This window comes from Rhododendron vialii, chromosome 7a, assembly GCF_030253575.1.
Source record: "Rhododendron vialii isolate Sample 1 chromosome 7a, ASM3025357v1".
In the NCBI taxonomy this organism is placed as follows: Eukaryota; Viridiplantae; Streptophyta; class Magnoliopsida; order Ericales; family Ericaceae; genus Rhododendron; species Rhododendron vialii.
In genome coordinates this window covers 37,495,192-37,522,575 of record NC_080563.1, presented here as the reverse complement: position 1 = coordinate 37,522,575, position 27,384 = coordinate 37,495,192, and the positions used below count along the sequence as shown (strand labels likewise).

Here is a 27,384-nt window from a genome sequence, read left to right as displayed (position 1 = left end):
CGAAATTAGGGAGAGTTTGATTTAGTTTTGATCAACCATGTTCTGGGAAAATTTTCCTTTATCTAGCTATGTTGGCTATGAAAAAAATATGCAGTAAAAGAGTACACTGTGCACAATAAGATGTTGCAATAGTTGATTTACAATGGTTTTTCCTCTTTTTTCAAAAAAGTAATCCTGCTTTCTCATCTCTTGTACCCTCATTAATGTTCAGAAAGAAGGCTGTAGACACGGACAATCTTTGTACAGATCGCAATGTGAGGTCAACCAAAAAATTTAAATGAAAAATTAGATGGTTGATCGAGTACTTATAGGTATCAGATTGAGCTTATTTTTTGCGAAAACTCTTGAAAAAAAGTGTTAAATTTAATTAACGACTCATATAATTTGTGTGAGACTCATAGTGGGCCCCACATTGCAATTTGTGCATAGATTGTCTGTGTAATTGCGCCTTTGATTAATGTTAATGAGGTGTTCTTTTGCAAAAATAAATAAACAAATTACTAAAAAGAAGGTACTATAGAAAAGATCTGAAATAAACATCGAAACCTATTTAGGTGCGCACTATCAATTCCTTTGAGGTCAGTTCACGTATGAGACCCCTCCTAGTGGAGGTGGGATTGATTTTCAAAATTAATCGAGGTGCGCGTAAGCTGGTTCGGACATTTGAGAAAATTTTGGGTACGGGGAGGATATTTCCATGTGGTACCCGGCACCCCATTCGAGCTGTCCAAAAATGTTTTGGACGGCTCGGATTTGAGGGGGGTGTTTTGGGTATTTTGTACCTAATATTTACCCTTTCAAATCCGAGCCGTCCAAAAAATATTTTGGACGGCTCGGATGGGATGCCCGGCATCAATTAATTAATTAAATTTTTTTCTTTTTTTTTTGAGAACCATGCAGTCCCAGATGGGGTTATTTTTTGGACGGCTCGGATGGGATGCCCGGCATCAATTAATTAATTAAATTTTTTTTTTTTTTTTTTTGAGAACCATGCAGTCCCAGATGGGGTCGTATCTTTTAAAGTGTGAGTACTAATCTTCTCCACGCCTTTCCCATGGAAGATGTGGCTGATAGATACTCAGGAAATCTTAACAAGGCAATCCCCATCACATATCTTCCCCCTTCTCCTCTTCGGGCCTTATCCTTTTCTTTCAATACTCATCTATCACCTTTAACTAGATTTCCATGGCCGTGTGGCCTTCAATGCTCTTGAAAACACGTTCCGTCAGTAATGCTCGGAAAAAAAAAAAACTGAAATCTATCACCTTTATGCATCAGAAAATAGAAATGTTATGACTTGTTCGTTTTGAATTTTAAAATCTCTGCCATGATCTCCAATAGATTTCTTCTATCTCTCTCTTCACTCGTTACTCTTAAAAACCTCCCTCAAAACCAATGACGGATCTATGTGTGGTCATATGGGGGCCACGGCCCCCACGTCCTTTCGAGTGAGTTTTTTTTTTTAATATGAATATTAGCATTTTTTTGTTAATAACACCTAAATATTATATTTTGTATTAAGTGCTATTTAGACATTTAAATTCTGTAAAAATGTGTTTGTTTTGGATCCAAAACCCAATTTTTCTTTCTACGTCACGGTCTCCCGTAAGTTTTTCCTTCAATTATTTATCTCATTCCTCTTTATATCCCTTTCTACATACTACTCAAAAAACCTCCAAAATTTAAACCAAACAAACTATTAGATTTCCGAACCTTGAAATTTCAAAATCTTGTTCATAGTTTGGTCCCCGCATTTACAAAATCCTGGTTCCATCCCTGCTCAAAACACAAATCAAACAATAATTTCTTTTTGGTAATGCCGCACATACTGTCAAGGCCATGTTTGATTAACGGGACTAATAGCATGAGAGTTAGTGTTCTCCTTTCTCTTTCCCTTGATGTACCCATTGTCAAGTTCTTTAATCATATTTTCGCCGTTTCAAAAAATAATAATAATAACAATTAAGGATGGTAAGAGCTTATTCTGCTTACAAGTTACAAGCCGTAGAAATTATATTGTCCAATTAGATCTTTCAATCTATCAATTTTTTTTTGCATCCAATTTTCAAGCTGTTTTGCCCTCAAGAAGCAGAAATGCTTCAAACAATTTACGTAGGCGAAAGGTGTGAACTAAATGTTGATATTATAAGCTCTAACAAACACCCTCATAATCCGTCTATCAATTATAACATCCGAATATTGGGACGCGCTCCTACGGTATTGGTAATCCGATACTATGTTCTAAATCGTGAATCAAACAAGCCCTAAGGTTTTGGTAAAATAAGCTGCCTTGGCCCTCTTTTGTCACCTTTGGCTCATGCCAATATTTTTGTTGGTTATTGATGAAGAAAAAGAGAAGGAATATTTTTTAATTAGGGCAGTTCAGTGGATGCCATGGTGCCAAGACAAGGCATGAATTACCTCAGCTTCCGTTAGTTTTTGGATGCTGGCCGGATATGCTTTTTAATTTGAAAATTAAGTGCAAATATCAAGACTGTTTTTAGAAGAGACAAATACTAGGGTACCTTTCTTTGATTTTAGTGGTGATTTGGTATCTTGCAGCCAACAATCGATTGGAAGCTGGGGGACTAGTGCTTATGCTCTTTATGGCTTTTTAAAAAAAATGAGGAATAGTTTAAGGACTTAAGGTCATAAAAATGCCCAAAACATAAGCAAATTGAGCTTCCATTACTAGCATAACAAAAGTGCAAAAATAGCATGATTCATTTTACATATATTTCTAAGCCAATTTATGAGTACCTTGATTAATTTCAAGTCCATAATGTTAGTCGTTAACATAATATTCCTCCCTCCGTCACATAATTATTGTCCATTTTCACTATTTATGACATCTCCAAAAACTGTTTATATTATTGAATTTATAATATTTTCTATATGCAAAGTTGATCTTATTTGATAGATTTTAGTTATTTTGATTAAAAAAAGTTTTCAAGATGATAAAAAATATATATTATAGACTGAAAAATATGAGTAATTTGATAATGATATGTTGAAAAACGGACAAGGAACAAAGTAGTATAATAGTTTGTTAGATTAGGTTAGTTTTATGTTTTCTAGTTTTCTTGTAGGTTTTTTTTTTGGTTGACAAAATGATGAATATTATATTAATAACGGTCCATCGGCACTTACATAACGGAGTTTATTACAAATATTATGGGCAAAGCCAAACTAATCCTCTAAATGTAAAACGAAAAACACACAAGACAGTCGATGTCTTTCACCTCAAGGCAAACATTGAGCTTGACGCAAACAGCAATCTACTGAAAATTCATACCAAGAATCAGCAATCTCAAAAGATATAAAATGCTAGCCAAAGATACAAGACAACAAATACTCAAACGATCAGATAAACTCTAACCAAATATGAACTTTTAAAAACTACAGATCTGACAAGCCACAATAAGTTGCTCTGCCAAAAACATCATGTGGGATAAAAACACTGTAGGCACATATATCATTGTGAAAAAACATCATATCTGAAAAACCCAATACGAGGACAAAATATTTATCCAAAGACGAAACTTATAACTCTTGAGAAGACGAGAAACAAAACTTTCACAAATCAAACGACACTTAAGAGACGGAAGAAAAAAAATAAAACAAAGACAAAAGTATAAAAGAATATGTTCAGAACTAGTACCATGACCTTTTCTTCCTACCGCTGTACAAGAGTAACCTATACAAGAAGAAAATTCAATTTTGAACATCAATGGGAAAGAAAAGAAAAGAAAATTCAGTAGTCCAAATTGGGAGGCCCAAAAAAATCTCCTAAACAAAGCAAGTGGATCCCACATTCCAAAGGAATAGCAATTTCTTTGAGAGAGTGTGGATAAAACGTGTATTCCACCCGCCAATCGAAACCCAGAGAAATTCGATCCCCTAATCTCCACCTATACCCCTTTTTCCTTTTCCTCCCCCCATCTCGGTCAATTCTTTCCCCACCGGCCACCACAACCAAACCCCACCAACTCCCCTTCTCTCTCTCTTTCAATAAATTTACGTGTACTTTAACTAATTTTATTCTTATCCGGTCAAGAAAAGGTCATTCGGCACCAAGATTAGAGAATTTCTCAATATGGTTAAAGAAAGACCATTCGTGCCGCTACTAGAGATTTACCAAAATTAATTTTTTTGCGGTCTGATCCAAAGAACTAAATCCTATTCAATTGCGTGAAAGCAAACACAACAATCAACCGGACAAAACGACTACTGCTCCTGGTAGCCTCCTACTACGTACAAAAACAGACCAATTCCTAGCACACGAACAACCCCCCTTTCACATTACCAAGCGAGTGAAACGACCAAACACGGCCCGTCCCTAAAACCTCTCCCTCTCTCTCTCTCTCTCTCTCTCTCTCTCTCTCACACATCTAATCTAATCCAAGGGTTAGGGAAAGGGTTGTTGGGGTTTCGGCACTTACGAAGCTATTTTCGGCCAGCGATGATGGCAGTTTCGAGCGCGTTCGGAGGGGCGAAGCTCGAGACTCTCCTCCTCAGCAACAGTGCCGCCGCCGTGCCGCCGTGTCAGATTCGAGTCTTCTGCAAGCAGGCTCGAACCGGAAGAGCCCTGATTCGGAGAGGTGGGCCCGCCATTCGATGCGAGGTTGCTTCCGATGTCTTGGTTCAGACCGCTGGAGGAATCGATCAGAATGCGTCATCGGATTCTCGTTCTCCGAGCCTTTCGGCCCTTGAGCAACTCAAGACCTCAGCCGCTGACAGTAAGTCACGCATATCCATTCATATAATTATGCGCTAATCTCCAATGCTTTGGGCATTAGCCGAGGATACGGTTGCATCGGGTCGGGTCCCAAATGTAATCTAAAATTTTGGGGGCCTAAATGTCTTAGAGCATCTCCAGCCCTTACTCAAATACTAAAAGCTTCGTTTGGTAGAGAGTACTCCAATGGAAAACCCCGAATATATGCACAACCGCAAGTAAAAGCTTTATTAATGGTATGGTTGTTAATAGTGAAGAGTGAACCAAGCCTTTAACATTTGGAGTAAAAATTTGAGTCTCCCTCGATTTGATAAAGATTTTGAGTAAAACTCGATCGGGTATGAGTTTGAGTCTAGGACGGGAGTAAGAGTGGAGGGATTTTAATAAGAGTTTGGTTCTAAGTTATGCCTATACATGAAATTAGTATGGGAGTTTAATTACTACTTTTGCGGCCAAAAATGCGGTAATAATGATGAATTAAGTAATACTTTTTGAACTAATGAAATGATTATCAAGTTTTTTATACTTGTGTTTCTGAATACATGTATTGTTTCTCATTAAAGTTGATTTTATCTTTGTCAATCATTTTATGTATGAATTATATCGACCAGAAAAATGAATGAGCTGTCTCTGAAAATTTACATTTGATTTTCATCAGGGTATACAAAGGAAAGGAGCAGCATTGTTGTAATTGGGCTCAGTATCCACACTGCACCTGTTGAAATGCGTGAAAAATTGGCCATTCCTGAAGCCGAGTGGCCTCGAGCCATTGCAGAGCTGTGTGGTTTGAATCACATTGAAGAAGCTGCTGTTCTTAGTACCTGCAACAGGATGGAGATATACGTTGTTGCACTGTCTCAACATCGTGGTGTAAAAGAAGTGACTGAATGGATGTCGAAGGTACTTTCCATTTCTCTTTACCCCTTGCTTATAATTTCTTTTTCCCTCATGCTGACGTTTATGTTCTTGTTTTGGAATGAGGGAGGGTAATTCTACATACCAACTCACCAAGACAATTATTGACTAGGGAGAGGCATAATGGACCCTTTAAACACTCACAATACCCAAACTCCTGATGAGCCAGCCCAGCTGGCTGCCATTTATGTTCTTATGTTCATTCTATTCTGTTTTCTATTAGGAAAAAAATAAATTGTGTAGTGAAGTCAATGGTTTTGATCTGAATGAGATAGGTTTGAGCCTTTGTGAGAACATATATTGCATCTACATTGTGAGTGTCACATTACCACCATGCTACGTGTCTGAGTAAAGTTTGCTTGGAACATGAATTGACATGGAGAATATTTAAATCATGCTTATATTCTCAAATGTCATAGTAGTTATCACACTGGAACTGCTAATCTCTTCTCTTTGATTTCACTTGCAAGTTGCAACATGTCATAACAATGTGAATATGTGATTATCATTCTTTAGAGTTTAGACACTTTACACTTATCTTCTTTCCTTTGTAGACAAGCGGGATTCCTGTCTCAGAGATTTGCGAGCACCGGTTTTTGTTGTACAATAAAGATGCCACACAGCACCTCTTTGAAGTGTCAGCAGGGCTAGACTCCCTAGTCTTGGGTGAAGGTCAAATCCTAGCTCAGGTCAAACAAGTGGTCAAAGTTGGGCAAGGAGTCACCGGCTTTGGCAGGAACATCAGTGGCCTATTCAAGCATGCAATCACTGTTGGAAAACGGGTTAGAACGGAAACAAACATTGCATCGGGTGCAGTTTCAGTTAGCTCAGCCGCCGTTGAGTTGGCTTTAATGAAGCTTCCTCAGTCATGTCATCACTCTGCTAAGATGTTGGTCGTTGGAGCAGGCAAAATGGGAAAGCTTGTGATCAAACACTTGGTGGCAAAAGGGTGCACCAAAATGGTGGTTGTGAACCGATCCGAAGAGAGAGTATCTGCCATCCGTGACGAATTGAAGGATGTTGAAATAATTTACAAGCCTCTTTCCGAAATGCTAACTTGTGCTTTTGAAGCAGATGTGATTTTCACAAGCACTGCTTCAGATACCCTGTTATTCACGAAAGAAAACGTACATGATCTTCCGCCTGTTAGTCAAGAAGTTGGGGGTTTGAGGCTTTTCGTCGATATCTCTGTTCCGCGAAATGTGGGCACGTGCGTTGCGGATGTTGAAAATTCAAGGGTTTATAACGTGGACGACCTAAAGGAAGTCGTGGCAGCTAACAAAGAGGATAGGATTCGGAAAGCGATGGAGGCTCAAGAAATTATCGGTGAGGAATCTAAGCAATTCGAAGCCTGGAGAGATTCATTGGAAACCGTTCCCACAATCAAGAAACTGAGAGCTTATGCAGAAAGAGTGAGGGTTGCGGAGCTAGAAAAATGCTTGTCGAAAATGGGTGATGATATTTCAAAGAAAACAAAGAGAGCTGTTGATGATCTCAGTCGGGGAATTGTAAACAAGCTACTTCATGGTCCCATGCAGCATTTGAGATGTGATGGGAGTGATAGTAGGACTCTTGATGAAACTCTAGAGAATATGCACGCGTTGAACAGAATGTTTAGTCTTGAAACAGAGATATCCGTTTTGGAACAGAAGATTCGAGCTAAGGTGGAGCAAAATCAGAAGTGAACTACTCTGTCAAATTTTTTTTGAGGTACTTCTTTCACTTGAGTCTGAATAATCAGAGGTAAGATTGCCTCACAGTCATTTGTAGAGCCACAGTTGTTGTAACTTACGTTTCAATCAATTTCCGGGATGTTTCCAAATTCATTTAGAGTATCATTTATTGGTGATTCAACACCAAGTGTCCCCCCCCCCCCCCCACTCGACTTTGTAGGATGTATCTGAGATTAACCCTTTGTACCATATGAAATAGTCCCCAATCTGGTTTCTGATGTACTTGTATTGTTTGTAATTAAACTATTGAGGAATCCAATATATCGAGGTTGGCTTATACCATTTCCCATTTTTTGAGGAGATTCTGCTTTCGTTTCTGCATTTGGAATGTTGCCATATTTGAATGCTTGAGAGTTGTCACGATGTGTCCACGACAACTTGTTTCAGATTGCATAGTGTAGAGAGGTTTAGGGATGGACATGGGCCTTCATATCCAAGACGGGTCGGACCGTGATCTGGACCAAGCTGACCATCTTAAGGATCTTCTAGGCCCAGGCCTGCCCACCAAGTCCTTTTCTTAGAAGATAGAGAAGGCAGAGGACGACCACCGAGGTGGTAGTCAAGTTGGCAAGGGTGAGGGACTGAGGGGTGAAACTCCCTCCCTCTCCACGAGGTCACGAGTTCGAACCCGCTTGTGGTAGTACACATGAACCATATGTTGTGTGTGAGACTGCGAGGACATCCTTGTTCAATTTGCGCCCTTAGGGAGCTGTCAGGATGGACTGTCCCTTCCGGGACAATGGCTACCTCACAAGAGCACCTATCAGCCAAATATTCAGAGAGGTTAGAAACTCCTATGGTGACGCCCAGGGGGTCACAATGCTAGTCAACCTTTCTTTAACTGTTTATTGAGCACAAAAAAGAAAGGAAGAGAGAAGGCAGAGAATGCAATCCGGTTTACTAACCCAAGGCAAACATAGTGTCGATCATTTCGTTGTCATTGAGTTTTTTTTTTTTTTGGTGGGGGGGGGGGGGGGGGGGGGGAGAACATAGATTCAACTTAGCCCTTCACTTGTTTTGATACTTAAGATTTGTTGTTTTATTTGTTGTTTTGGACCTCTCAATCTTCTATGTAAAATGGGGGATTCGAGTTTCCCTCTCCAACCACGAATCCTAGAGCAATGTCAGAAGCCGGAGAAGCGAGATCGAAAGTTTAATGTTAGAACTCAGAAGCAATGTTTTGAATACCGTATCGGTCAGGCTACCGGTTTTCCTACTGGAACGGTACGTATCGGTACTGGTCAAATACCGGATACCGTTTCGGATTGATCGCTAGTAGTGTTATTTTCCTACTTAAAAGAATTTATAGTACGTATAATATACACTTTTTTAAAATAAATAAAAAATAAAAAAATCCGGTATTTGCCTGGTACTGTCCGGTATTTGTCCGGTACTTGAAGAAAAAAATAAATTTAAAAATAGTCCGGTATTATCTGGTATTGGCCGGTACCGACCAGTATGTGAGCCGGAACGGAATTAGAGGTGTAGGGTACCGGATTCTGTCAAAAACGATATGTACCGGCCGGTACGGAATGGTATTGATAACATTGCTCAGAAGTGAGTTTATGCAATGACTTACCTTCCCCCATTTACTACTTTTTCTGTTTCATTACGTAGCGGCCCGTATGTCAAGCGGGTAAGATTTTACATGAATAAGGAAAAATGATGGATAAGAGATGGATATGTTATACGTTAAGGAGGGAGATTAGCTTATACTTGGTTTGAGTAATAATTGATATAATTGGATAAGAGTAGATGATGTGAAAAACAAAACGGTGGGGGTAGCACCGCCGCAACCTTTCGAGTGGTACCTGGCCTGGGTACTACTATTAATGAACATCAATAATGGAGACATGATAGGGGTATTTGTCCAAGGGAACATCAATAATGCAGTCAATCAAACTATGCATCACATGATCCCCATCAGACAGAATATCAAAAAAGCTGGCAAATCAGTATTTACGTCCGCGTACAATCCTTGAGTCCAACCCAGGTAGGAGTAGGTAAAAACAACGTTCCAATTCCAACATTCCAAACTTTCTTCTCTATTCCTCCATCTTCTCCATCATTTCGAATACGTTTTCTGAAATTTAGGTTGATTTTCTAAAAAATCGAAAAACCAAGTTTAAAATATAATCCACCATACCAAATTGTAAAATTTTCCCTCAATATACTAGTTCTGAAAACTGTTAACACTCTGTAACCAAATCTATTTAACCTTTTCTTTTGTATGGAAAAAAATTGAGTCAACGGTGTACTGGAGTCGAAACGGAAACACATTGAAGAAAACATCCACCGTGAATAAGATGAGGAAGTACCAAGGTTTGCACCTAGAATGGAATAGGCTGGAAGTGATCAAACGGTTAAACCTAATCCATACAAATCAGATGAAACACTAGCAAAATATGTCAAATTCCATCATAGTTGGCACATGAACGGATACGAAATCGAAAAACATGGACATAAACATCCACCTAAAATATGATGAGCAAGTAAGTCGAAGGGAAGTTAAAGGTTTGCACCTGTCGTGCAATGGACTGCTAGTGATCAAACAGTCAACAACTCTATATAGAAAATCACAATTACAATGCTAGCAAAATATGTCCAATTCCATCATAGTTGGCAGAAAAACAAATGCACTTATGTGAACGCACCATACACGCAAGTTAGTCGAAGAGGACTGAGGCTAGTGGACAACGAAGACCGCGACTTTCATTAAACACACAAAACCAGACGTTCAACAAGCAATGCACTTTACAGTTGACATAATAAGAATTTAGAATCCAGTCCGGGAGCAAGACACACCACATTCATTATATAAGTTGCAGAAGTACTGTCCAGGAAAACGGTCTTCTTACGAGTTTTACACTAAACAAGGCTTAGGGAACATGAATTACCAGGAAAATAGAACACATAGAAGGCATTTAGCCAATGATCTGCTGTCCAGTCGGTCAACCTTCAAGGAAAATCTGGGAGAAGCGTTTTACAACTCTTACCCAAGTTTCTTCCCCTCCGTATTGTTGAATGGATAGCAACACCATGCATAAATGCTAGCTAGTTCCGGTTTTGGCATTTCTCAACGGCCCTAGGAGCTACACAAAGACCAAAATAAGTTAGAAATATATTGTTACTATCTGTTACACAAACCTGAAACAACTCAAATAAAATTTACAATAAATAAATACAAAGTAGCATGTATACACATCTATAGAAAGAAGTTTGAAAACTTCTAACCTTTATTACGCACTACCTAGAAAACTCAAGAACTTTTGGACTTCAATACGTTAAAAGACCTTGATCTACTTATCAAAAGAAAAAACTTATAAACGGTCCGCATTAGGTTGGCCTGTTTCACGAAAGCTAACACTACGCAAACTACAAGGAGAGAGAGAGAGAGAGAGAGAGAGAGAGAGAGAGAGAGAGAGAGCTGATGTGAATGGCCACACAGCCCATTCCATGAGGAGACCTAGGAATAAGGATTCCATTTCCAGGAAACTAAACACTACCTAAGTCATGTCGGTAAATTCCAGAGCAGCAACATGCGAGTCGACTAAATGTGTCTAGTACGAAAGGTTAACTACATTGCTCGGCTGTTCCTTGTTCCTTTTCCATCTGGTACTGTAAAAATCAATTATTCTGTTTACCGCTTTATCGTCACTCTTCATCTTGCCAAAGAAGTTGCAACATCCAAAGAAGGTTCCAAGACCTGGCTGCAAAGCCTATTTGGTAAACAAAATGGAGTAGACTGCTATAGGCATAAATAGGTTCTCAGGTGCTAGAGCTACGAGTTAAATAGATCCAATAGAAGTCACTGATAAAAACATTTAAACCCCTCTTTTATTCGTCAACCAATTTGTGTGTACGTAGCTCTAACATACTGACAAGATCCGAAGTTAAAGATGGAGGCAATAATCAATCTTTTAGAAGAAAGATACTATCAAAAAGGTGGGATCCCAGAGAATGCACATCTACTCATTGAACTGTATTTCTCGAAACAGGATACTTATTTGGTCCCGGTAACAAGAAATGGTAACAAAAGCTGTAACATAAAAACAAATGGACCAGCAAATAAACACACCTAGGCCAATGGCGTCAGAACTCTTCATAATCCTCAGCCTCTTGCAATTATCAATAAACATCCTGTAGTAGATCCAAACATAAATTAGACCCCCAAAACAAACTGCAAGATAAGAATAACACAGGCCAAAATTAAAAAATTTCTATGCTAAGTACTGCAAATGAAACTATGACCTAAAGCCATGTAAACTCAGTATGAACTAAGGTTCCTTTTGTTTAAGTGGGAAGAAAAAATGGGGAGAAAAAGATTTCAATGCTGACAGAAGAGGATAATACTCATGATTGAGTTTGTGACAAATGGGAGTGATATAATTGAAGCATTTAAATTGTTGGGCTACACAAAAGCGATATCTCCACCTTACTTCCCAACAGAAGGCTTCCAAAAGATAAGCTCGGAATCAAGTTCTATCTGGAAATATACAGCATGAATAATTATGTACATGTATGGCGAATGAGCAATGTTTATTTTGGGGTTTCCTGTAGGATGCAAGTCTCACTTCTAAGAAATGTAGGACAGTCATCTCCTTTGATGAGCGTGTACGCGGGAGTGTGGGACTTCTACTGACATGACACCTATGTCCACCAACGTGGAGACTCATAAAAGCTTTCAAAATGATTTTTTCAAGGCTTGTACAAGAGCATTGTGGCACATTAAGTTGACAATTTTCTTCCAAACGCCTACCTCTACACTAATAAAAGTTCTCATTAGATAGCTTGAAATACATGGATGGGCCCATTTCTAACAATGTAAGCCTTTGGGCACTTATAAAATATTAGAGCTATGGTCGAAGGTCATGGCGTCAAATCTCTTACAGAATGTTTGATCCTCTATGAGTTAGTTATTGTGCACTAGGTTGCTTCTCAAAAGCACTGCCCATTTTTCCAATGAGTCACCAACTCCATGGTTCATTAAATGAGAGGAACATTATTTTATGACTATACCATCTGCTCCAAATGATGAACCAGATCATAAGTTCATAACACAAGGAGTGGATTAGCACTTACTCCCACGGGACATCACCCACAAGCATCCAGTCACCATCCTTGTCCTCGTAAGTAAGAACATATTCCGATCCATGCAGCAGATCCTTCAGCTTGCTCTCACTCAGCCTCTCCCTCCCCGCAGCTCCATGAGATCCATATTGACCTGTATGACACCAGAATGGCAGTAACTGGATCCACGCATACATCTTCGAAAATGCAATCTAAGAACAACAAACGCTTGAAAAGTATGAAAACCATCTACTAAGACCATTTTACCAATCGTTAACTTCAAATCTCACCAATAGTAAAACAGCTGAACATCTTCTCAAGGGCAGAAGAGAGCTCCTGATATGCAGAGTAAGTTTTCAAGTCCACTTTCCTAAGATAAGGAGCACCATCCATGCTGACCTTAACCAACAAAGCACCAGACCCTGCTTTTCCTTCTGCTTCATCAGTGTTCTTCGAAGTTGTGGCCAATGTATTCTTTCGAAACGATCTTATAGGTGGCCAACCAACAACCTGTGCCCTGCCATATAAATATTATAGATCAAGACAATTCTCAAGGTTAAGCCTGCAGATGTACAAAAAAATAAAATAAAATAACTTGAACCATCAACCTGTCGGACCAATCCGCACATGTTGGTTTGATTTTTGAAGTAGACCGGTTAGGTCTTGGTTCACAAAATACCAGTCTGGCCTTGGTTCATAAAATAGAACCGATGGGTTAGGCACCGCTAAGTGTAAGGATGTACCAATCCAATCTGTGAACACCCCCAGGCCCTAGTAAAGCCTACTTTCTCATGGAACGCCTCATTTTCAAGTTATCTGCACTTACTTGGTAGCGGGTGCACTGCTATTGCCATTTGGAGCAGCAGTACGATTTGGAACATTCTCATTGGAAGCACGAGGCCTCTCTTGAGACACTTGTTGAGGCACTACCTCTTTAGTTGTGGCTTGTTGAGTCCCAGTGTTATCTTTTGCAGTACCAGATTTCACACCCAAGTTTGGAATAGTCCTAGGTGATAGCATAGCCTTGACCTCGGAATTAGCAGCAAATCTTCCCTGTTCATCAGGCTGTGAAATGTCAGTGCTGTGTATATCTCCAGAAACCATGTTACACATCATTTTCGAATTATGTGAAGTATGTTTATCGGACACACTTGAATAAGAGTAAGGGATATGCGTCCCAACATTTTAGCTCAGCACTCACCTAGAAAGCATATTTAGGATACAAGTTTACTACAGAACTATGAATAGAACTTACATGTTAGGCATGAAATGAATTATGACACACTGTAAACACAATGTACCTAAGGCAAAAATTTGAAATATTAAAAACACAAATACTGTCCCCGTGTCCTTGACATTTGTATTAGTTGTGTTTAACATCTAAAACACATCCATGCCCCTATCCAATAGCTGGTATCCGAGTGCATGTAATATAGGTTGAAAGATCACATTTCTTCAGAAAAAGCAGTTCTCACCTCTGAGTATCCATCCATAGCATCAGAGAACCCTCTTTTGTTACCTGAAACAACAGTCTTCTGGGATAGCACATAATTATTATCCTTCGAAGGATGCAAAGGGAAGAGAGGCTTCTCATCAAGTTTTGCTGAGCTTAGCAGACAGAGTTCTGGACCTCTTTCAGGGGATTGGGATCCAGGAAGCCCAAGCCTCAGCTCCGTTGCCTTCAGATTCAAACGGCTGCTATTGTCTTCAGACGTAGAAATTGTCGAGCTGTCTACCGAAGAACAATCTGATAACCCCATGTAGTTACGTTCTTTCAGTTCAGGCCCATTGGTGGACATACTGTCCAAGGAGGCCGAAGAAGCCAACATAGTGACATTGCTCTTACGCTCCTCCCCAACTCCAACCAGAGGTGGAGACATCAGAATTCAAAGCCAGAAGAGATGATTTTGTTTATTATCTGCTCTTACCACAGAAGCAAATTAGAATTTTATCCATCAATCTGAAGATCCCAATTAAAGACCAAAAAGGATAGAAAACCAATAACCAATGAAGACTAAAACAGAAAAGGTGCAGAGAATAAACAACAGCTGACTACACTTGCTAAACAAACCATCCAATAAAAAAGTCTATCCTAACAAATTCCTTTTGCAATGTCTATTCCTATAAAAACATGGTCACACAACGTATATACCCTTCCTCAAAGGTAACATATCGGAAAGGATTAATCTTATAAACTTCAACCCCAAATCTGTTCACATGCAGAAGCAGTACATAACAGCCTCAAGTTCTGTAGTTCTTAGCAGTCTTTGACTTCAAATGCAGTACATTTCCATGTATAAGGTTACAAAATAAGCACCGCAAAAGAGAAAATGTTAGAAAAAAACCAAACCTCTTGCTCTTCAATTAGCAACTTGGTATTGCCAGAACTTTACCAAATAAAATTGACACCCGAGGCATGAGATAAAATCAAAACCCCAAGTTCATACAAAATTCAAAGGCAGTTGCATGAAATACTCCTCCAAATTTACATCCAATAGTCTATTTGATACCTCAAGTAATGATAATTTCACTCAAATCAAGGGAACTCAAATCTTTACTCAAATTTTGAATGCCATTTTGTGGCTTCTAAATTTAGGACTGAGGGACTGTGCTGTAACCTAATGCTGTCAATGAAGCTATAACTCAAATTTATGCTAAGATTCCAATTCGCCCCTTGGAGTGCTTCATTCCGAATGAAGTTTTTACTCAAACTCTAAGCAATGAGGGTAAATTTTTGTCAAAGGGCAGGAGATGGTCCAAGGGCATCCCCATCCCTTACTCAAAACTCCACTTCAACTCAAATAAGAGTATAAAATCTCTTAAAACTCCCTCCACTCTTTGAGTCAACACTATGTCGAATTGAGTTCCTCAAATTTTTACTCAAATCAAGGGAGACTCGAATCTGTACTAATCTTTAATAGTCAATTTGTGCCTTTCAACAACTATGCTACTAGCTAAGCTTCTACCCAACTTTATGCTTAGATCCAAGCTTTCCCATTGGAGCGCTTCACACCTATTAAATAACTCACCCAAATTTATATACTGTATTTCTTTACTCAGATTTTTTACTCGGATCAACAGGGACTGTTTTCTTTAACTGAATTTTCAGGGCTTTATTTGGTCTTTTAAATTTACCCCCCTGCCATTTAATGACGCTTTTATATCCAATTTTCGCTCATATCTGGATTTGCCCATTCGAGTACTATGTTTTTTTTTTTTTTTCAATTATGTAAAATTGCAGTAAAGAGCAGGAGACGACATATGATAAATTCTTATGGCTGTGTGAGAAAAAATATCTCAAGATCTTAACAACTGAAGCTCATCAACAAATAAAATAAGATACTAAATCTCAAGCATAAATTTACAGAACACAATATTTACTCCAATAGGATAGAGAATATCGAAAATAAATACACAAAGATATGCCTGTGTTTCTACATATGCGTGTGTAATTGTGTATACACAGATAGAATTTTTTTTTTTTTTTTTTGAAGAGCAAAAAACAGAATTCATTAATCTTTGGAAACAAATTACAACGATTAAAAGGAACCCAAGCACGAGGAATCACAATGGGGCAAAGAGCAACCTAAAAAGGCAACCCCGCGCACCATACACACACACACATATGTGTGTGTACATATATATATATATGTAGAGAGAGAGAGAGAGAGAGAGAGAGAGAGAGAGAGAGAGAGAGAGAGAGAGAGAGAGAGAGAGATTTGTGGAAGAGAAGCTGATGGCAGGAGATTCGAGTAAAAACTAAGGGATAAAATTGAGTAAAGGGCTGGAGATGACCTAAGCTGAACTTCTAAGCCTATTTATCAGAAAATAGATCTGAAGAACCAAACCATCGAGCTCATGAACAAGTAGTCGAGCAACCACTAAAATTTCAAAATAATATACTACCACCAGAGCACAATAACACTAAAAGGAAAACTACTAAGGTTGGAATTAGCTACACAAATACATATATTTAGAGAGAGAGAGAGAGAGAGAGAGAGAGAGAGCATAAGAGAAATTCCAAGAGAAATGAAGGTGGAGGAGGGTAGGGGGATTAACCTGAAGAAGCTTCTGGATCAGTTTGTGAGGAGAGGGAGAGGGCGAGAGAGACGGTTTGGAGTGAGGTTTTCTTCGATTTTCAGAGGAAATGCACACGCACAGCACACACACGCAGAGAGGAGAGAGAGAGAGAGAGAGAGAGACGATGGACCCTCCACTGGGCGGAAAGTTATAAAAAAGCTAATCTGGTGTCCGATGTGAAGCTCAATGCCAAATAAAATACTCCCTTCTTTTTCTCGCTATAATAGGGTGGGGGTATGGTCAGAACCTCTCCGGTTGGATAACAGTGATAGATGAATGGATGAGATTCGTAAAGAGATAAGATTAGAATTGAAATTGATAATAAGAATAGATTATTAATGAGAAATAATTAATAATGAGTATGTTTATTTAAGATGAGATTAGATAATGAGATTATTAATATTATGTTTATTTTATATGAGATTAAATGATGAAATTGGATTGAGAGAAGAAATTGATAATGAGAAGGGATTAGTAATGAAAAGGGGTTTGGGATTGGACTACGAATACCAAGTCCCAATGGGTATTGCTAATATCCTCTATGGGCCGGATTGATTGTTTATCCCATGGGACTACCAATCCGGACCAATTTTGGAAACCAAACAAAGTATTACCAAATACCATCACCTTCGCAATCCAATCCCAACCTCCAATCCGTTTATCAAATGGGGCCATAGAGTATTATCGTTGTGTTATACTGCACCACTATCTGTAATTGTAAGCGACTTCTTGGCATCTATGTCGAGACTGAATCTAAGCGACTTCACGGCATTTATGTCGAGACGGAATATAAGGCTCCATCATGTGCGGATAATATTAGGAGTATATGCAACTCTAATAAGAGGCTATAAATACCCGAACCTGCGGCTTTTCTCCAACCAATAAAATACTCCTACCAAGAGGGGAAAAAGTCTAACTTCCAACAAAAATACCAAGGCAAAAAGAGAGAGAAAGGAGATGAAAACATGGAACAAAAATAGATCGCTTCTCCTTTTTTAACTCTTTCTGTTATACTATTACCAGATAAAAAAGATCCTTTTTATTAGCAATAAAATTTGTTAGTAGGAAAATTCTAAAATCGGGCTGACAATAATAAATATGTGAATATGTATTAAATGGTGCAAAAAGTACACAAAATTACGTGTTTTTTTTTTTGTTTTCTAGTATATTTATCGTCAATCCAGTGGGCTGACAATAGCAAGACCGTTGTTAGTATTAAAAAAACTTGACAAAAAGTACATCAAATTGGAGGAAAGAGAATGGGAATTCAACTAACGGTTGAATAATAACATAAAATGACATAAAGTCCAAACACTCAATGGGTTAAGTCCGAAATACCCAGATAAAAAGGATCTTGAAACAATTTATTTCCGTGGGGTAAAATTAGAAGGGGTATATGTCTAGCAAGGTCATTTTCACTCCCACCTATCCATTGATGTCTTTTTTTTCTTTTTTTACATTAATTGATGTGATTGTGTATTTTGTAATATTATTTTTATTTGTGAAAACTTGAATTATGAGTAATTTTTTCCTAAATATATAAACCTGCATAATAACAAAAAAATATTGTAGTGCTGATGTATTTGAGCAATGTGCTGAAATTATTTTTTCGCATTTTTTAAAACTCTTTAGGTCCCGTTTCAATTATTCTTTCTAGTACTCCACTTTTTTCTTTTATTGCTACTTTTATTTTTGACTTTTTTATTGCTAGGAATTGAAAACCAACACTAGCGCGACTAAATCTATAATATTAATCGAAAAGTAGTGTCAAGGACATTGATGTACAGACAAAGATTTGGAACCGTCCGAAAATCACGTATGCACTTCGAAATCCACTTATTTTTTATGACTTTGTACATATCTGTGTCCGATTTTCTGACCGAAGCATTATCGTTGAAAAATACTCCAATAATGAAACTCTTCTAACCTTTGGTAAAAAAGGAAGGGTAAAACTTCACTAATCCAAACCTAGAACTGGGTCCGTTAAATAATAAAATAATTAAGGAGGGGGAGAAGATGATCAATCAACGGGCAGAAGGGAAGAAGGAGGACTTCCCTCCTCTCACCGATTTATTAATTTTATGTTAGAGGGTCAAAAAGCCAGTTGACTAAAATAATCTTTAGTGACGTTTTTCCACTTGTCACATTTTATAAGTGAGAAATAACATTAAAGTACGATATAATAGTCCCCGTTTCAACATAGAATCGATTGACAATAGGTGGAGTAATTTCTAAATTATAGTGTTAATTGTTAAATAAGCTTGGACGGTTTATGTGACCGATGTGAGATAATGTCAAACACTCCTCTCGTCCTACTCGAAAATATGTAAAGGTATGGATAGAGGAGGTGGAGGCTTTTACCTCAGGGGAGATTCGACTATTTGAGGTGAGGTCATTCAATATCCAACTTCATTTTAGATTTCTTTGAGGTTATAACATAAAATAAAGTGGCTATATGTGAAAAAACGTCTAGATGATATTAACTAAACTTGAGTGGCTTAGATTAGCGATGTGAGATAAAATTTGATGTGAACTTTAATTTTCTCAATCCGATTTTTTCGCCAATTATAAAAAGATGCACTTAGACTTATTAAATTTTTTATTTTTTATTTTTATAATCAAGTGTCCGGGACAGTTTACATGCACCTCGACTAATCCTGAAAGATCAATCTCACCGTCGAACAGCATGGAGAGTTTAATATCCTTCTTATCCAAATCCATGGCCCATGGCTTTCTAGGAGTTCCTAACAGAAATTCACAAAATTGTATGTAGGTGGAAATGGACAGCAGCTATCCTATCCATTAATCAATTAACATTTGATCCAAATAGAGGAGTAAATTAATTTGTTTTCCAAACAGAGCTGTCTAGGTGGTTTCGGGTAACTCTCCTGAGATGGGGATGTTGTTAAGCACTCCCTGCAAAGCGGGTGCAGAGCGGTCAATCCGGTCATTCATCTCGACAATCGACGATTTCAAATCTTTGCCGAGCAATCATTTGGGCCAAGGATTAATTGCTTAGATCAAATGCGCCGATATTCAATTGGGTTGATAGTTTTTTTGGAATAGCTATAAAATTCAAGCACTCTAAATGAAAAGGCTCTGGTAACATTCCCTGAAAAACTTGGCCTTGTTGTGAAGAAAGTTTGCTCACATTTTTGGGCAATTATAAAACCGTCCAAATAAATTGTACGGTTGAAAAAATGTGATTTGTTCATTGAGTTACCGATATCAGATCGACCTGATTTTTTAAAGCCATATTTTATGTGTCAAATTCTCTACAATGAACAAATCAAATCACATTTACGGGCTCGAGACAATGCCCCTTTTTGGGGCACAACCATCCTATTGTGCCTAAGGCTCCCCCATTCCCTTATTGTATAGGTGAATCAAATTGATCTATTTCAATCCTAATCATTAATTGATCTCTTTTCAATCCTAATTAATTGATCTCTTGATTGATTGTATAGATATATACTATGATGAAGTTGTTACGTGCTGGGACAGGATTGGCCCAGTATCCAATCAAAAGATTAGGACACATCTAAATTCAAATGTCGTTTTCTTTCTTAATTAAATTAAGAAGATAAAGCCTATAGGACTAGATGTCACTCAATTTTTTTGGGTAGTAGTGCGTTGTGAATTTTATTACTTAATTTTACCCCTAATTTTGAGGAAGAATTAACTTTCACTCCCATATTTGGGCCGAGAACACGTAATCATGTTACTATTTAATTGTGAACACAAGATAACTTCTTTTTTTTTTTTTAAATAATCAGATGTCCGGTTCAAGCTTGCGCGCATTTGGACTTATTCTGGGCCATTAAGTTAAGAGAAAATGACTGCTCATGACATATTTTGATAATTAATACCTGCCAATGACATTTTTAGCCTCAAAAGATGTTCTCAGCATGTCCTTGACCGTCATTTTTCCTTAAGTTAACGACCAGACAACCCCTTCAGTGGTCTTCAGTTTTAGAATGTTTGACCTTTGTCAGATTCAAATAAGCAACCTCACGAAGGACAAACACTTGTATATTTTATTATACCCACTTTACTAAATCCCTTAGGGCATGTTTGATTGCAAATTTCGTTTTAAGAGAATTCGTACTGAGGTGGGATTAAGATTGAGATTGAGAATGAGGTGAGATTATTAATGAGGGGATGAATCATTTATTCATGTTTGTTTTGCACAAAATTCGATGGTAGTATTGTAAATGACATATTTGTTTTGGCTAGAATTATGATTGTGATTGAAATTGAGGTGGGTTTTTAGACTGATCTTGCTCAATCCCATGGAGATGGGATTCATAGGAACACCCCCCATGGTATTGCTATTACCCTCATTTTGGGGATTAACAATCCCATGGGACAACTAATCCCTTTCACAAAAGTGTAACCAAACAAGATATTAGGGATCCCAAAGGATTATTAATCCAATTCCCCCCTCTCAAAACCTCCTACCAAACATGGCCTTAGGGTTGCGAACACGCGATACTCGTGGGATAGACAAAAGTCAGAGATTCAAAGATTACGTGAACTGTTATAGGGAAAAAGGAAATCGATTCAAAAGACAATTTTGCCCTTTGTGGTGTTAAGGTATTATTGTTACCCAAATGCTAAGGTTTTACTCTAGCGTTTGGATGCCTGATTTGCAGTTCAATCAAAATCAAATGGAAGTATTATTATATTCATAAACCACGTCGACTTATTATGGGAAGAACATGTGATTGGTGGACACGATGGCTAAGGACTTTTTACGACAGCAAGTCATATTTTGAAGACTAGATAAAAAAAGAAAGGCGGTGTTTCGAAGATTACAAGTTACTATAAATCTGAATATATGGTACTTTCTCTGTCGCAACTTGTTTATCTATATTTTATATTTGCGCATACTTTCAATCACTTATATCTTTCCATACGAATCTTGAAAACTATGCAATATAAATTTTTCTTAACAGTTCTCGATTAGTTCTGTAACAAAAAAATGATCAAAATTATGAATTATACTAAAGATTTAACGATATACATAAAGTAATTAGAAAATAGCACAAATATCGAAAAATCGATAAAGAAAATGGAACAAAGGAAGTACTAAATAAAGAGGACGTTTGCACTAAACTAAATGGACTAAAGCCAATGTTTTCATGGATTTTTTCGACAAATCATTCTCCCAACATACACGATCAACTATAATAGAAGTACTAGTATCATTTAGTGAAAACAATTTAACTATCGTAATTAGTATGTATAGTCCAATAAAAGACAGAACTATCATTGCTTTTGTACAGGGTGTCTTTTGCCATAATTTCTGATCTCTTCCAATTCCCATATTCAAAACCCTTCTCTACACATCTTTATACTTTTGTACTTAAAACTGTATAAATCTCAGTTATGAAAGTAAATAAATGAATCTCTCAGATGGAGTAATTATATAGTAGTAGGAGCAGTAATTACCTCACTTCTTTTAAAAGCAAGACATCCGTACGATATGGGTCAATTTTACTTGGCATTTTGTTGGTACTAATAATAAAATTGTTTGATTGTTGGAGTTGTACATTGCATGCGTCCAGACATGCTGTCGGTTAATTAGCCATTTTTCCCCTGCCGGGGAAGGGCATTATAAAGGGACAGTAGCCAAAGAATTGCGCAGAAAAAGTGGGGTAATTATGAGAATCAATGAAAAACCAGTCCTTTGTGAGTTTGTGTATACACGGTTCTAAGCGGGAGCGGGGGCTCTGTAGTGAGCAAATTTGTTACAAGGTGTAGTGAGTTATCGGAACTCGGGGGCCTGCTGTGCAGAGGTGCATCATCTCAGCGGTCCGTCTGCGTTTTGGATGATCCGGATTAAATAAAATTTTTTCACTGTGGAAAAGTTTTATTTAATCCGAATCATCCAAAACGCAGACGGACGGCTTGGATGGTGCATAGCCGTATTGCACAATAGCCCCCCCCCCCCCCCCCCGCTTTGTGAGCTATTACAATTCACAGCCATCTATCTCAGCATTTTACGATTCGATTGGGTTTAAAAAGAGCTCTTCCAGAAAATAATACTCTTTTCTGGGAGAGTTTTTTTTTTTTTTTTTAATTCGGACCGTTGAAAACATTTTCAAATGACTAACTACACAGGCTCTCGGATCTATTCTAAACAATACAACCTCTTCACTCATCTCTCATGTACTACTATTTTCAACCCTTTTTTTCATCAGAAAGATGCTTTCTTTTTGCCGCGCGCAGGTGATTTATTTTCATACTTGTCTTTTACAATATTATGGTAATAAAATTTCACGCTCTTTTTTAATCATTTGTACTCCTACTTTTTTTTCAAAATTTTCATGCAAGTTTTCAATAACGGCATCGGCATGTATAAGGAATTGAACAAGCTAGTGAATAAATAATGTTATAATTTCATGTAAACAAAAATAAAAAACAAAGTGCAGTTATAAATTAATTAGGAGAGTGACTTTTACCATGTACATTCATTTTTCTGGTCTTCAGTCACGTAAATTTATAGCGGGCTCACGTCTGATTAGCCAGTTGGTGAGGCAATAGCTTACCAAAGGCTATGATCAGTAGTTGGTCCGAGTGGACGATCAACCACACTGGGACTAAGACAATACTTTCTTTTAAAATAAAATCTAGAATAACGACTAAAAGCAAAATGACTTTACCAAAATAATAAATAAAAGCAAATGACCTTGATCTTCAAATTTCATAATCAGAATTCACTTACAACCGGTCAGGTCGACCAATTGTGGTGTGCAAAGAAATTTTAGTTTTAGAATTCAGAAATTTCTCCTTAAAATGTTTCTCAACTCAGAAGCAAAACCATAATAACAAATTCAATGTTAAATTGAAATACAGAGCCTGTCATGATCTAAAGCCTAATGTGCACTCACTTTAGGTCAAAAAATTTACAAAATTTAGGCCCCCTTATACATGTCCAGCAAAAAATTGTACAAAGAAATTATCTACTTATATATTGTTCGTAAAGATACGTAAAAGTACCGCATCTTTAATATTTGCTTTAGACTCCCGAAAAATCAGGACTGACCCGATTGAGATGATCATCATATTTTTAATGACAAAGACCTCCAATTTCACATGCAACATTGCAAACAATAGTCCCCTACCTTAGTGCTGTGAGATGCACTGCATGTCAAAGGGACAATAGGCTAGGGAAACATGAATTTATATAGCTAGCTACTTATTTTTCCATACATGTATAGTCCACAGTCTTGATTCCATTTTGGAGGTAATTTGTTTCGTAGTATTGCTGCAGAAAAATAATGACGTCGAAGGTTGAGTAGTGTTTCCAGTTCAATCATCTACCATCTAGTTTCGTATAAGTTTTCGGTCTAGTACGATGAGCGGAAATGTTTATTTCGTAAGCTTGGCATAGACGGTGATTTTGCATAAGTTTAATCCGGTTTATAAATAGCCAGATCGATCAACAAGGTGAGATTTGTGGAAAACTTTTGCATAAATTTTTTTTTGATGCGGAGGCTACATAGTTAAAAGGTGCAATCGCTGTTGCGAGCCTACAATTAATCACTGACATGACTATCCAAAACTCAATCAACCCAACCCGACTAGTCATTAGACGCTTGGCTAGTTTATCATTTACACGTTCATGCAGGGGCAGACATAAGGAGGTGCAAGCGGAGGCCCGAGCCCCTGCACACCTCCTAATTATCCCACTAATTATACTATATTATTTGAGTTGTTCATATTCTATTATAATTTAACGTGCATATTAATATTTTGTAACAAAAAAAAAAGTCTACTTAATCATACATTTATAAAATTTGGTTCAATTATATCTGGCAAAATAAAAAATTGTCAAAGCTTGACCTTATAGTTAACAAACATGCACGTTTTCGTTCAGATTGATATTGATGTCACACCAACTTATTCAATCTTTTATGAAACAAACTAATACCAACAATAATAACTAAAAAAAATACATACGAGTGTGCATCAAGTAGCCCACAAGCATTGCATCACATAGTATCTGTTGACCTCCCATTAAATGTGCGTTTGTAAAATTAAGTGGCCCCCATATTATTAGATTTTAAACAACGTTTCATATTATCAATAAAATTATAACAAATTTCATTTTGCATGTCACATGAAAAACAACTGAACTACTACATGTACACACATTGACCACAAATGACTTTTGCAGCTGTCCTGTAATATAACTTGCACTTTAAGAGCTGTACGACGGCCGATTCAAATCCGAGACTAAAGTTCTTTAGAACAGCCCGCCCTACAAGATCGCGTGTGTGGGTGACATTTGGGCATGAAAAACTTGTGAGATTACGCATCATGTGTGATGATGGCCTGAGGCATTAATGCATGGGTGAGGACCGTGAGGTTATGGAGGTTGCGGGGAGACAGAAGAAGAACAGGCGGGAAGCCACATGATGGTGTCAGGGAACAAGAATGCGGCTTTTGGGAATTTGATTGTCGGCTTCTGAGCGCGACTCATAACCTCCTCTCAACAAATTCCACGCGCACATGTGCAGCGCGTGAACCTACGCACCAATCACAAGTGATTTTGAAAACGAGATCCACAAAAGTGGTGGTTTTTCAAATGTGCTAAAAGTATTATTTTTTTATTTATTTTTTTTTAGACTTGCATAAGTTGGGTTGGCTCCCACATCAGGAGTTTGGGTGTTATGTGTATGTTTAAAGGGTTCACTCTACCTCTTCCTAGTCAGCAATTACCTATGTGAGTTGATAGGTGAAGTTACCCTCTTATCCTTCCTAAAAAAAAGTACTATTTTTTTTCCTTTGCATGTTTTGAAGGGGAAAAACGTAGGAGTATTACTTTTAGGTTCTGTTATGAAAAATAAATACAATACTTATTTTTTAAATTAAAGGGGATATATATATTTTGAGAGAATAATATGTTTCGTAAAACAGGAAATAGATATTTAAAAAAATAAGAATTTTAGCAGAATGTGGCTTAGTACTTGAGTTTAGATCCTCTCTTGTCCAAGTTTTTGGACAGGAGGTAACAATCCAAATTTGGACCATGCATTGAGAAAATCAATAGTTTGGATCTGCTCAAGAATTCTTCGCGAGAAGAATTTAATGCTTTCAGCAAAGAGTTTTTGAGCAATCATTGATTATCGTATTGGATGGTTCAGATTACGATTGTTCCCTTCAGTCCAAAATATGATCCGGAGAGGATCCGATTTCTTAGTATTTTTAGCACATTTGAAAAACGAGAAGGGTATATGACGCGCTTAAATGTGGGTGGTGGTGGTGTGGGACGGGCGATTTGTTTTGTTGTAGTGGGTGTGATTTAATTGGAGGGATGCATTATTATTAATGGTACGGGTTCGCACGCTTGGCCCCTAATGGTACTACGTGACATAATGTAATGTCAAAGTTACATATACTACCGTACATGCATGCTAACTTGTCTACCATGGACTCTCGGTACCAGTGGCAGGATTTGCACTTGAGGCGATTTATTAAAAGGGAAATGATTTTGTTTTTTTTTTTTTTTTTTTTAAAGTCACTTGCAAGTGTATTTTTCATGCAGAGAAGTGACATTAACAAAAAAAGGAGTGGCAAAATCAGCGGCCTATAAAAAAAATGAAAATTCCTGTTAAACAATCTTGAAATTTTTATTTTTAATTTTTCTAATTTTTACAGATCTTATTTGACTAATTGAGGAATTAAGTTTCAAGAAATCCTAGATAACACTGATCAAGTGGTTTCACAGTGCAATATTAAATCACCATGTGTACAGGCAAAATCCAACAGAACTCAATAAATTACTGTAGAAGTTAAAAATAAATCAATATAGAGCATCTGCATGAGAGTCGTTGCTTCCCATTTGGCACTATTGTAACAAGCCAAAGAAGAAAATGGTGGAAGCATCAGCCTCGCCTCTGCTTGACTTCGAAGTAACATTGCTACAGTTGCACGGGGAAGAAAACGAGGAACTGTTCATCCGCTAAACATTAACTTAACTGATTGTGGTACGACATATTTTTGGTTTTTTGCTTTGTTGTACTTTGTTTTTATGTTGGTATAAACTGAAAATGATTTTTTGCTCGAAAAAAATTGTGGGTAAAGTTCAATGTGTTTTTTCCCCCAAATAAGTGACATAATTACGAGAAAAATATTACTCGTCTATAGTTTATTTGCACAAGAAATTTTTTTGTTGTCCTAACAAACTCAGTTACGAAGATATGAGCTCAATCAATCTCGTTTCTTCGTGGGCTGTGCAGTTGGAGAGGTCCAATATCCTTTAAGGCTTCCACGAATTCCCAGACATATCACCATTAGGTTCTGATGGTGTTTTGCTGCCTATGTAAGGCTCAACTCAGTTCATTTACACCTCTACGTAGAAGTCTACAAGGATATTGGACCTTTTGTGAATCAGGTATACCACTTCTTAAACTATATCAAGCCAAACCAAACAAGAGCCTTGTATCGATGTATCACTGGAGCATCATCCGAAGCTGTTCGACTCGAATAGCAACAGAGAAAAGCGGCAAACTCCAGGTCTTTGCCCATTTATGAAACAAGCGAAAATGGCATCAGATGGAGGACGAATAAGCAAGAGCAAAAGACCACAAAAACCAGCCTGTCTCTTCACAAACTATAAACTGTTCTTTGGATATAAAATTTTGGCCGTCTCATAATCTGATATGAAGATCTCATTACAGCTTCAAACTGGTTGTTGAACATCTACCCGCTTAAATTTCTAAAACTCACTTTGTTTGGTTCTCCTCTAAAAAATAATCACTCCAAAACTTTTGATTATTTCATCATCCGTGTTTTTTCATCTTTAGTGATTTTTTGTCAAATTTTTAACTTATTTTA

The 27,384-nt window shown here is 37.5% G+C and overlaps 2 protein-coding genes across 4 annotated transcripts; one reads left to right on the top strand and one right to left on the bottom strand.

Annotated features, from left to right (window-relative positions):
• Positions 1-4,191: 4,191 nt before the first annotated feature.
• Positions 4,192-7,663, top strand: LOC131331995 (glutamyl-tRNA reductase 1, chloroplastic-like). The gene is made up of 3 exons (XM_058366004.1): positions 4,192-4,739; positions 5,397-5,638; positions 6,208-7,663. Exons 1-3 carry the CDS (start codon positions 4,463-4,465, stop codon positions 7,336-7,338), a joined length of 1,650 nt encoding a protein of 549 aa, XP_058221987.1. The 5' UTR covers positions 4,192-4,462; the 3' UTR covers positions 7,339-7,663.
• A 2,410-nt stretch (positions 7,664-10,073) lies between these two features.
• LOC131331996 (auxin-responsive protein IAA9-like) lies at positions 10,074-16,731 on the bottom strand. 3 transcript variants are annotated; one of them, XM_058366006.1, is made up of 7 exons: positions 16,516-16,731; positions 13,932-14,374; positions 13,283-13,509; positions 12,747-12,973; positions 12,469-12,610; positions 11,465-11,526; positions 10,074-10,478 (listed from the first exon to the last, which is right to left on the bottom strand). In XM_058366006.1, the coding sequence occupies exons 2-7, from the start codon at positions 14,334-14,336 to the stop codon at positions 10,441-10,443; spliced, it is 1,101 nt and encodes a 366-aa protein (XP_058221989.1). In that variant the 5' UTR covers positions 14,337-14,374; positions 16,516-16,731; the 3' UTR covers positions 10,074-10,440. The 3 variants fall into 3 exon arrangements, with proteins under 3 accessions (XP_058221989.1, XP_058221988.1, XP_058221991.1); XM_058366005.1 differs by having other exon boundaries at positions 13,283-13,521; positions 16,516-16,726; XM_058366008.1 differs by lacking the exon at positions 16,516-16,731 and adding an exon at positions 16,252-16,317.
• Between the last annotated feature and the right edge of the window lie 10,653 nt (positions 16,732-27,384).